At 47.6% G+C, this 12,192-nt stretch overlaps 1 protein-coding gene across 3 annotated transcripts; it reads right to left on the bottom strand.

Moving 5' to 3' along the window:
* Positions 1 to 60: 60 nt before the first annotated feature.
* Positions 61 to 11,666, bottom strand: nsun6 (NOP2/Sun RNA methyltransferase 6). 3 transcript variants are annotated; one of them, XM_035413997.1, is made up of 12 exons: positions 11,370 to 11,666; positions 10,800 to 10,908; positions 10,227 to 10,382; positions 8,821 to 8,906; positions 7,942 to 8,048; positions 7,286 to 7,439; positions 7,038 to 7,119; positions 6,791 to 6,910; positions 4,207 to 4,351; positions 3,960 to 4,117; positions 2,940 to 3,065; positions 61 to 708 (listed from the first exon to the last, which is right to left on the bottom strand). In XM_035413997.1, the coding sequence occupies exons 2-12, from the start codon at positions 10,884 to 10,886 to the stop codon at positions 481 to 483; spliced, it is 1,449 nt and encodes a 482-aa protein (XP_035269888.1). In that variant the 5' UTR covers positions 10,887 to 10,908; positions 11,370 to 11,666; the 3' UTR covers positions 61 to 480. The 3 variants fall into 3 exon arrangements, with proteins under 3 accessions (XP_035269888.1, XP_035269889.1, XP_035269886.1); XM_035413998.1 differs by having other exon boundaries at positions 11,463 to 11,666; XM_035413995.1 differs by having other exon boundaries at positions 11,582 to 11,624.
* Between the last annotated feature and the right edge of the window lie 526 nt (positions 11,667 to 12,192).

Raw genomic sequence — 12,192 nt, 5'->3', positions numbered from 1 at the left:
CAGTTTCAAAATCAGAAGTCTGCTTCGAGGGGAAAGAGATGAATGTGTATGATGCAAGCGTTTCGTGTTGAAAGTGTAAAAGTTTTATTTAGAATAAAAACACCGGACGACATAAACAATGTATGTCCAGAACGCATACATGTGTAGACAAGCATGTAAGTCATCAATAATTCCAAGGCAGCGAAGAGCTGCTTTTTCCTTGGTAAACAGGCACGGTGCTGTTTTTTCCAAGTGCGGGAGAGCGGGCCAATTCGAGCAGTAAATTGTTAATACCTCTCGTGACCTCTTTCAGCACGCTACTTCCCCACGTGCGTCCAAAGATCCAGCAAGTCTGCCGTCGCCATGGCAGCTGTGTCGTCACTGTTGTTATGGCAACGGCAGAAGAACTGCGTTCGCCCCTCTCTCTCTCTCTCGCTCGTCCCTAAATAAGGCGCGTTGCGCAGGAAGGCCCGTGACTGCGGAGGTGAGCGCTGTAAACAGTCAGGTCTTGGCGAACTTGGCGATGAAGAAGCCGATGGTGTCGGCGTTGGCCCGCTGGAGGAGGCGGGCCGGCTCCAGGGGGAGGGCGGCGGGTTCAGAGCCCAGGTTCGGGTCCAGGTCCCCGGGCGCCCCGCTCATCTCCCGCACGGGACTGAACCTCTGGAGGAGCCTCAGCTGGTCATGTGACAGCCCCGCTCCCAGCATTCCCTGTCCTCCGATGTGAGGCTCCTGCACAGAACAGAACAGCTTTACTGAGCTTTACTCCCTTTCATTCATACTTTAGCACAGCCACCCGCTTTTCTCAGCCATCATGATGTCATCTCCCTTTGGAAAGGCCGAGACCCACTTACTTTCATACTTTAGTACAGAGTGTGCTTTTTTGTGTTATTCACCACACAAACTTAACTCGCGAAAGTACATCCCTTTAAGAAATGTCACTAAATATACCAATTTTATCTTCCTTGTAAAAAGATACTAAATAGTCCATTATCGTGACAGTTCAGAAAAGCACAAAGTAACTGCCAGTCCCCGCCATGCACTGTTTTCAGCCCTGGTGTGCAAACGTTGGGCTTAAAACCCACGCGGACAGAGTGGCAGGATCTGATGTTTAATCCCTGCCGTGTTCTGGGACGAGACCCAGAGCGGCCCGGCGCGGGAGGAGGACGCGGCGGGGCGAAGAGAGGAGAGGCGAGGCTGTGTGCGGGGGTCTGTGTTGGGTCCGGGCAGGAGGAACATAAACACTTCTATAAATACAGCAGGAATGCAGGCCCAGGCCGGAGCCTATCTGCGAGTGAATCATCTCCACTGCGGGCACACGTGAACTTCCAGAGCATAAACACCGAATTCTTCTGATGTTCGCCCCTCCCCGCCAGGGCCCCCGCTTTAATCCGCGGCGAGCGCCCAGTCTCTCCCCCCCCAGCGTCTCGTACATCAGGCACCTCGCAAAGAGCTTCTCTTCCTGAGGGACCTGCGGCTTTCACTGCCACGCTGAGACGTTAGCTTAGGCAAGGAAACAGCAGTAAGGAAGGACGCGTGGCACTAATAAACTGACCTGACACGTTTAATGTGCTTTTGTGACTGGCTTAATGAAATTTGCCTGGACATGAGTGCATGAATATCTGATGCCACTTCCTGCTTTTTTGGGAGTACTGGAAATCAGTGTTTTAGAATCCCAGTCAAAATGTTTATGTTTTTCAGTACACAACCCTGTCTTACTCTCCTCTGACAAAAAAAAACCTGCTGGCTGGACAGTGCTAAAACTCAATATCCCAGCATTCACAGCGGAAAGTACATACGCAAGCATTTTTGAGAAGAAAAAAAAAGATCTTGTATATATTTTTTACTTTTTAAAATATGCACTTTCTGCATTTTTCACAAATGCCTCATCGCTGACACTTGTCAAACGGGTGTCGGGTTTACGAACGCACAATTGCGATTGGCTGTATCGATTCCATTCTTTCAGTGACAAAGCTCAGGAGCTGGAAAACAGGGCCAGCGTGCTGAGCTGTGCGGAAAGGCCACATCCATCACGCGCACGGCAAACATCCGTCACTCCCCCCAGTTACCGCGAAATTACCAAAGACACACCACTGCTGCTCGGTCAGCACGCGCCAAGAGCACAACAGAATTCAGGAAAAAAAAACCCTTTTAACCATCCGGAGAAGCTCCGGTGATTCTCTGTAGATACCGCATACCCCCAGGCCCTGCTGAGTTCTCATTATTAAAATGTAACACTTTATATTGCCGCTTCGTAAAAATGTTAATAAGGAGAGGTCGTATAAAATGATACGAAGGTGACGAAAATGGTCTCATCGGTCCATGTGATGCGTCTCACCGCACTGTAACCCGTGCCACAGTAGACCGACAGGCACTCTCCTCTGGCAGCGCTGCAGAGGTTCGCAGCCTCGTTTGTATCAATGCCACACGCTGTGCCACCGAAGCTTTGTTTAGGGGAAAGTTTCAAATGTGCCTGCGCAGTGTCATCTCTACAAAACGCCCTTCAGTCCTGACAAGGCCAGGTATTTTTTGCATTAGAGTACTCAGAACCCAAACTCGGTGTGTGCGCGTGTGTGTGAGTGTGTATATGTATGTATACATGTGTGTGCGTGTGAGTGTGTGTGTGTGTACTCTGTGTGTGCGTGAGTGTGTGTGTGTATGTATGTATACATGTGTGTGCATGTGAGTGTGTGTGTGTATGTGTGTGTACTCTGTGTGTGCGTTAGTGTGTGTGTGTATGTATGTATACATGTGTGTGCCTTGCATGTGTGTGTGTGTGTATAAGTGTGTGTATGTATACATATGTTTGCGTGTGAGTGTGTGTGTGTGTGTGTGTGTGTGTGTGTGTGTGCGTGCATGTGTGTGTGTGTGTACTCTGTGTGTGTGTGAGTGTGTGTATAAGTGTGTGTATGTATGTATACATATGTGTGCGTGTGAGTGTGTATGTGCGTAAGTCTCCTTACCTGTGGCTGCAGTGTGAGGCAGGGGAATGTGTCCAATGCCCAGGCCACCTGTTCCTCATTCTCTGCCAGAGTCACGGTGCAGGTGCTGTACACCAGCACACCCCCTCTCTTCAGCAACCGCACTGCCTGAGGAACAAACACACTGTTTTACACACACGCGCATAAACACACACACACAATCAGACACATACACATACCTGCATGCACATGGAGACACACCTTCACACACAGACACATGCGCGCAGGTCGTGCACACACGCAATCAGACACACAGTATACACACGCACGCATTCGCGCGCAGCTATACATATACACACATACGCACACACAGTCTAATCTGCACTGCCATAGCTACACACATTTTCCAGCCCGCTCCCAACACGGTCACACACACAACTTTCACAGATGTCTGTACCTATACAGTAACCAGGTGCATCATGGCCCATGGACTCATACAGTATTCTGTGCTCTCTGAAAATCGTGGGAGACATCAAGGCTACAGGACAGGCAAATGCATTAAAGCCAGAGAGAAAAAATAGAATAGAATAAATAGAATCCATCTGAACAAACAGTTCCCCTATTATATAGCTCCTAGTTTTTAAACACCCTTCCAGAAGCTGTGAGGCAGTTCCTTCAGGAGCTCTTTGTGATGTCTGTATGAAATTATGTTCTCAGTGTTGGAGCCAGATCGCTCCACAGTAATCCATCTGCTGGATACATTTAAGCATTTCATCAAGCGAGCCAAGTAGCAGAGAGAAGCTTAAAGTACAGTGCTCGTGCTGCCCTCTGCTGGCCAGTGTTTTCAAAGCACCAAGTAAATGAGGAAAAAAATGGGGATGGAGCAGGGGAAAAATAATCCTCATTGAGGGAAATCATTCAGTTCATGACTCCAGATAGCAGGGGAGATCTCCAGGTGGTGTGTTGTGACCCCTAAGCCACGCGCTCACATTTCCACAGAGCAGCAGGAGCATCGTAAGGGGGGGGGGGGGGGGGGGGGGGGTGGCGGGGCGCATGACGCACCGTGTGGAAGAGCTTGCGCTGTAGTGGCTGGTAGGACCGTATCTCCCGCAGGCTCCAGGAGCAGCCCATGTTGGGACGCTGTCCCAAACCGCTGCACGGGGCGTCCAGCAGCACCCTGTCAAAGCTCTCCTCAGGAAAGGGGGGACCTTCTGTGACTGCTGCACACGTACGCCCAAACACACGGTGTCATTTATTCGTACTGTCTTTCCAAACGCAACTCGCGGGGGACATAGAGAGAGAGACTCACCGTCTGACAACTGGGCATGCTCAGTACGCACAGCCTGGGTGCTGTTGAAACAGTAGGCCTTGATGCAGTCCAGCTGTAAGATCTGAGCGTTCTGGCGGATACGCTCTACCTTGGCACTGATCTTGTCCAGAGCAACTACTTCTCCCTACAGCCAAGGGAGCACAGAGAGAAAGGGCAAGGGTTATACTGAAACAAACATGTCATTTTAGATTACATTTGCCATGAAGATCTCTTTAATTTCTGTATTTACATGCAGAATCCTTTGACAGCTCGTTAATCCAAATTAAAGGAAATCTACAGAACTCCTATAAGCTGTTGTGCTGTACACTGCCATATATGGAATCAAAGAAATGCCTACAAGCACCAGCAATGCTAAACAGCTCACAAATTAGCTATAGCTGCTCAGGTGTTGGGCTGGTAATGAAAATAGACCTCAGATCCTGCCACTCCAGCCCCTTGTTATGGAGAAAGAAATTCAGTGTGTGGGTCTAAAAACCATGGCACAACACTGCCACCTACTGTCTACTGAGTAAACACAAATCTTAAGTAACCTGAAGTCTGTTTTTCATTAGACTTATTGGACACAGTAACCTGAGATGATCATATAGACTATGCATTCAGCAACTGACTGGGTTTGCTTTCAAACTGAATTTGTACTAATGCAACTCTTAACAGCGGTGAGCAGTTTGTAGTCTCAAAACCATGGCACATTACTGCCACCTAGTGTTCACTGCAAAAACTTGATCTAACAACTGCTGAGGCTTCTATTCTTCATCACAGTTAATTAGGAACAATGACCTGAGGTGATCATAGAGGCTATATACTCATGACTGATGTGTTCTGCTTTCAAACTGAATGTCCAATACTACCGGTGCTGCTAGACTTTAAATCCTGTACAGCACTAATCCACTTTTAATAATGACTGCAATTTGATTCCCTTGCAAATTTGGCATCCCTCCAAAGTTTTCCAGTGTTAAGACTAAAGGTGGTTTAAATTGGCATGGGCAACCTGCATGGTTTCAAGCTTCCAGGAGTTGCCCTGAACAAAACAAATCATGACAGCTGAACGAAATGTAAACGCTTAAAAACTCAACAGCTGGTTACTGTGACTTTCTCACAGTCGAGAGTGTTCACTAAACATGTTTTTCTAACTTTTTTTCCCTGAATTTGGAATTGTTAGTTGTGCCTATCGAGTAACCGTCAGGTCACCTGCTTCTGCTCAAGAGACAGTGCAGTGGAAGAGCATGACCCGCCCACGGGTGATAAACAGAGTAACGGCACAGTTTGAGCCAATCAGGCTCGTCTCTTAGACAACCAACGACAGCCTTTGGGCACCAGTGCTTCTGGGAAGAGCTGCTGCAATAGTTACCTCTGATTGGACAAAACCATTTTTACTCTGTTTTATTCATTTTAACATTTAGTTATTGTTGTTGCTGTCTTGGCCAGGTCTTGTAAAATGGGATATAATATCTCAAGAGACTTACTAATTAAATAAAGGTCAAATAAAAAAATAAAACAAAAACTAGGTGTGAAAACAATGCATATATGAGTTAAGCAAGTAGATCTGATGAGTGAACACATTCTTTCTGGCAGAGTACAGTAACACCTGCAAACTACATTTATCAGGCACCACACCTGCTGCTGTCTCCTCTCTGTATCAGGTGGTTAACATGGCCCCGACCTGAGAGGCTTCTGTTTGAATCAGTCAGAGACTGGAGTTCCCCCTCACCTGTCTATGGTCAGAGAGTGGAGTTCCCCCTCACCTGTCTGGGGTCAGAGAGTAGAGTTCCCCCTCACCTGTCTGGGGTCAGACAGTGGAGTTCCCCCCTCACCTGTCTGGGGTCAGAGAGTAGAGTTCCCCCTCACTTGTCTGGGGTCAGAGAGTGGAGTTCCCCCTCACCTGTCTGTGCCCCACCTCAGCATACAAGCAGTCAGGCCTGCACATGAGGGGGTAAAATGGGAAAGCCCCCCTAGTCCAGGATCGCAATGTGCCAGCACCCCACCAATGCCCCAGAATCTATGTGCGCACCACACAGTCAGAAGCCTCTCAGTAGGTCTGTCTGAAGGAAGGCCTCAGGTCCTTCCTGAAGTGCCACATATTATCCAGCTGTGAAACTGGATGAAGGGACCTTGTGAAGTGATTACTCTCCTCAGTGCTGTTGGTCACACGTCCAGCACCAAAGTAGAGCTAATCAACCCAGCTGATTAAGCTGTCTGCCGCTATTTTCCTCCAGCAGGACACTCTACAACCTGATTCAGGCCTGGATTCAATCAACTTCCGTCCAGCATTTTGCCTTTTATAAAAAGCTAGTGTTGTTTTTTTTCCTTCATAGATAACTTGGCAAGTTGTTTCCAGTGATTTCTGAACTTAAACTCTGTTTGGGAAGAGAATAACAAACACCTGCATTTAATTGAGGGTCAAAGTCAAGAGCCTAAGTTGATTGAATCCAGGCCTTAATGTCTTGGCTGAAGTAACACAGCCACATCCTGCAGTACTGATAACTTGGGCTGTCTCCAGATTGCTGACGGACCTGCAGAGTGACCCCCGAAGAGCCCCGATTCCCCGCGCCCTGCCTGCTCTCACCTCGCCCTTCATCAGAGCGCCGATGTGCGTGGTCTTCCCCCCGGGCGCCGCGCACATGTCCAGGACCCTCTCCCCCGGGCGCGGCCCCAGGACGTGGCTCACCACCACCGACGGCAGGTTCTGGGGGCCGAAAACAGCAGAGAGGCGGAGACAAGCGTGTCAATCACAGCCAAACCAGGCGCGCACCTACCAAGTTAAAAAAAAAAACTAGCAAACTCAGCCCAAGGCTGCAAGGCAGGCTACCTACCTGCAGGAACACCAGGCTGGGGAGAAGATCGTCAAAGGAGGGGCTGAGATAGACCGGATCCACCATCCGGATGCCTACGCCCCTGTACAGTAGGACAGGGACAATGCTAACTTAGACACAGCTACACACAGCAGACAGTGCTGCCTTTCCATTAAATCCCCCATCCGCTCTCTTTCTGCTGCAGCTCAGGCCTTTCTGTGTCATGGCGGTTTGTTTTGGCAAATGACGGAGGCCTCCGTGCCACTCACCTGACGGGTTCATCGGAGCAGAAGATGTCGGCGCGACCCATTTCGGCGACCCCGTTTCCCACAAACACCTTCTTCCCCTGGAAGTCCTTGGCTCCTCGCGTGCACCTCCCCTCAACGTCGGAGAAGACGGACACCCTGTCACCAGCCTTCATGTCTGCAATCAGAAAGTCACGACCCGGTCACATCCCAGAGCCAGCTGTGCTGAACACCCAGACTGTGACTCACTGCTGCCAGTACATTGGCTGTTTTTAAACTGTTAAAGCTTTTAAAAAAAAAGCTTGAAAGCTTTTTAAGAGCCCAGTTGCTTTGGGCATCTGATAAATAATCAAATAACAGTGAGTAACATCAAAGCTTTTGCAATGCATTAACTACACTTTGAAGAACACCTTTGTTGATGCCAGTGTCCCATAGGGAAAAATCACAGGACCCCTCATCTGGTTTTAGAAGGAAATGACATAAATATCATCTTTGTAGACTACCAGAGGAACAAAGTTTGAAAATATGACCACAGTCACCCCCCCTCCCCCCCCCTTATCCCTCATCCCCTATCCCCCACGAGTGGGACTGCTGGGAGTGGCAATCACATAGGAAACAACAGAGCCCCCCAGACATGAGAGCGGAGGTGGGCTGGCTGAGGAAGAGAGAGTCCCGCGTACGCTTGGGGGCCGACAGGATCCCGGGAGCGAAGACGTGGGCCCCGCGCAGGACTGCGTTCCCACACTGAGCGCCCACGATGACCTCAGGGCTCTCCGGCAGGGCGGGCCTGACAACACAGGACACAGAGGCACAATACACTGTAGGGGAATCGCTCCCTAAATCAGCGCTGCCACTGAAGCACTGTGATCAAGCAGCGGCGATACCGAGAAGTAGTTTCTACAGCGTTTCCCCCCTTTATCTCCCCAATTTGGAATGTCCGATCATATCCATCAGCAGTGCTCATGGCTGCTACCTCCAGTGCCAATTTGGGAGAGCGTAGACAAGCATGCACTCCCCTCCGAAGCACGTGATGTCAGCCGCCACTTCTTATCACAAAGTAGTCTATAGGTCAGGCTCACACAGACATGAGTTGGAGGAAGTCATTTTATGTGTAGCACAATGGGCAGACTGCAGCCACTGACCAGACCGCAGGGCACGTCCACAAACTAGAACAGTTCCTTGACAGGAAAAAGTGTTCATTTTCACGGTTGCTCTCACTTTGGGGAGGATGGTGTGGGCTACATCCAATTAAATTCCACTCCTTGTTTAAGAATTATTTTCTGCGTTGTCATCCTTTACGAGTTGCTGGTACGCAAGTCAGAAGAGCACAGCTCTGCTGTGAAGTCAGTCTGAACTATCTTTAGCAAGCAGGCTACACTATGCACCCCATGAACTGTTCAAAAAGAGAAAAGACGACTGACCACTTAGTTTCTGCTGTAGTGCTGCAAAGCTATTTCAGAACAGGGCCGTGGTTAACCCTGGGCATTCTGAGCAAACTTTAGGGCGAGTGGTTATGTTTCTCTGTCCACAGACCTCTTCAGCTAACATTCTACGCATACCTGGGCCCAATGACAGGAAGGAGCAAAACATCTGGAACTTGTGAGTGAGAAAGTATGGGAATGTCCCCACCATTGTAGCAGCTCATCTGTGGGAACAAACACCCAGTGTTAGTGCAACTCTCTCTTGGCCTTCCACAAAACCCTTCTAATAGCTTAACCCAACAACAACATCTGGAACATGTGGGTGACAAAGTATGTGAATGTCCCTATGGTAACAGCCCATCTGCAGTCTCTTTGTCTCTGTCTCTCTCACACTCACTCTCACACACACACACGCGCACACATGCACGAGCACACACACACACACACAGATAAAAACTGCTCTCTGATGTAACAGTGTATATCTGTGCTTATGGCAGCCGACTCCAGACTAAATGGATCTAAATCACAGGTAGAGTATTGACAACTGTACTAGTGCTCTATCAGCTGCCTAGAGTCACCGCAGATTTTGGCAAAGCTGCCTTTTTTCACTATGCAATTTGGGCCTGGAATAATCTACAGCAGGGGTAGGCAATTCCTGGAAGGCCAGTGTGTATGCAGTTTTTGTTTCCACCAATTACTCTGGCTAAATGGGTTAATAGGCTGTATTCACCAACACCGGTTTACTTGTAGATTAGATCACAGTAGATTAGATCACAGTAAAACACTTAATTTCATACAGGAACACAAAAACAGTCTTCAGCTGTCATTTGTGCGCTCATCAAGGAATGCAGCTAAAATGTCAGATGGTGTAACTGTTAGGGCTAATTAAGTAATTAAGACCAGAAGCTGGCACTGAAACCAGAAACAGATACGGCCCTCATTGCCCACCTCTGAGCTAGAGGAAAGCATTAAGCTGGAGACATTGGCCTCGGGATTTTAAACATATCATCCAAGAAACTCTTAGGGAAGAATGTAATTGCTTTTAATAGACAAGGCGGCCTTTCCCTTTCTGATGTATTGTAATCTGATTGTATTTTATGTCCTAATTTTTGTACTGTTACACTTTGTTATGGTTTTATTTTTACTCTGTTTTATTCATTATAACATTTACTTATTGTTGTTGCTGTCTTGGCCAGGTCTATCTTGTAAAATGGGATATAATATCTCAAGAGACTTCCTGATTAAATAAAGGTCAAATAAAAAATAAAAACCAGGTGTGAAAAAAATGCATATATGAGTTATGCAAGTAGATCTGATGATACATTCTTTCTTGTAGAGTACAGTAACACCTGCAAACTACATTTACCAGGCACCACACCTGCTGCTGTCTCTCTCTCTCTGTATCAGGTGGTTAACATGGCCCCGACCTGAGGGGCTTCTGTTTGATTGGGTCAGAGAGTGGAGTTCCCCCTCACCTGTCTGGGGTCAGAGAGTGGAGTTCCCCCCTCACCTGTCTGGGGTCAGAGAGTGTAGTTCCCCCTCACCTGCCTGAGCTCCGCCCGCAGCCGCTCCCTGATGGCGTCCGCAGTTTCCATATGGGTGCTGACCCGCACACAGGTGAAGGAGGGGGGGTGGGACAGGTGGCAGAGCAGCTCATCAAACCGAGACTCAGCCTCCTCATGGCCCACTGCTGCCACCAGCTGGACATGGGGGTACAGTGCAGTTTTTCAGAAGATAAAAGCTTGCTGTGCTGCAGACTGAATGGGCAGCATGAAGCTCGATGTGAGGGGAGAGGTGAGAGTATATCGCTAATTCACCGTGATTTAGGTTGACAGACCAGGTCTAAGACGGTACTATCAACCTCACTGGCGCATTTAAGCACTGCATCCCTAATCTGCCTCTTACACCTACAATGGTTGCACTTCACAACCAGCGGTTCCATACAGGTATGGCGCTTCCTTGGAATCGTGGCATTTGTATATGCTCATTCACCAAAGCTATGGGCTCACAGAGAGGAGTTACAAAATTCCACAGATTGACCACAAAGCAATAACAGTATTCTCAAATCTGCTTTACCGTTTGCCAACACAAAGCATAAAAGCACAAAAAATGCTCACCTCTTTGTTTGTAAAGATGTTCCTCAGATGTGCTTGTACTTCTGGCCTTAAAGCAGGTTTGGGGAAAACAAACGACTTCTTGAGCATACTGTCGGTGCCCCAATACAAACTTTGAGGAGAAAAAAGAAAAGCAGATAACTTATTATTTGTTTGTTAAATCACGCAGCGGTGAACCAACTCTAAATTGTAATTTCCAGTGACGCATAGCCAGATACTTTGCAACACGCTAGGTTGACCGTTTTTCAATAAGAGCAAAAGAATACACAAGAGAGATTCACCATAACAAGCTGAAACATTCTTGTGTATATTACATACACACCACCAAAAAGACTGCAGTCCCCTCAGTGTCAAAGTGACATCAGACTGTATGCATGCGGTGTTGTCAATTTGACAGCGCAGTCAACTCCTGCAGTTTTGTATTTTCTACAGTCTATGTTCTGTATACAGACAGATGCCTTTTAACCAAAACCTGCTAATATCCGCATTCAGTCAACGGTCGGGTTAGATTTAACTTATTAGAACCATATATGTGGGAGTCGATCGCTAAAGCTAGTAAGAATGCATAAGTACCGTTGGTATTTAGTAGTTGCTAACTTAAGCCATCAGCTGCAACACCCCATGCTCGCATGCTTGTGCATTATGTGAATTAGCCAGATAACCTACCCAACTACCGAATAACATACTCGCGCCCACGATAATTAAGAATACATTTCACATTAAAACAAATTGTGACAAGATTATCTGCAATGTTTACACGTCCACCTCACTTCCACGTTAGCTACCTCATTCAAAGGCACGCTTTGATCACGTTGATCACAAGAGCGTCTGCCTGTTTGACGTCACGGCTGTTGCTGTCGTGATTGGCTACGTGCGCAAATTAGATTGAGAACGTAGCTATTATTCTTGGGAATTGAAGTTTTTTAATATAAACATGTACTTAGTGTGCGTATGCCACATTCGTAAATGTATTATATATTTTACAAATGCTTTTTGTATTACATGCGTAAAAAAAAGTATTTTGTCATACAGGAAATTCGACCGTCTGCTGTCGGCAGTCACGGTCACGACGATTGAACAACACCGAAACACAAGCAGTAACCAAACAAGCACGGAACCGTCCAGACCCACGGCGCAACTTACTTCCGCAGACACATTTAACTGGCACCACCTGCGCAAACGTCCCTCAAAGGTCATCCCCGAGTGAGTGAGTGAGTAGCACAAATTGCCATGCATAGCCCATCCTACGCGCCGTGGGAAAAAGTTAATTTCCTAGTCTCCAATCAAAGCACAATTTTTTGACTGGACCAGCTCTAATGACAACAATGTGAGTTATATGAAGAAAAAAACAATTGTGAATGGAATTCTTGTATATCCAATTGAAAATGGCATGCCC

The sequence above is a fragment of the Anguilla anguilla genome, chromosome 4 (assembly GCF_013347855.1).
Source record: "Anguilla anguilla isolate fAngAng1 chromosome 4, fAngAng1.pri, whole genome shotgun sequence".
Taxonomy (NCBI): domain Eukaryota; kingdom Metazoa; phylum Chordata; class Actinopteri; order Anguilliformes; family Anguillidae; genus Anguilla; species Anguilla anguilla.
Note: the sequence above shows the minus strand (reverse complement) of the source record. Positions and strands in the feature narration are given on the sequence as shown.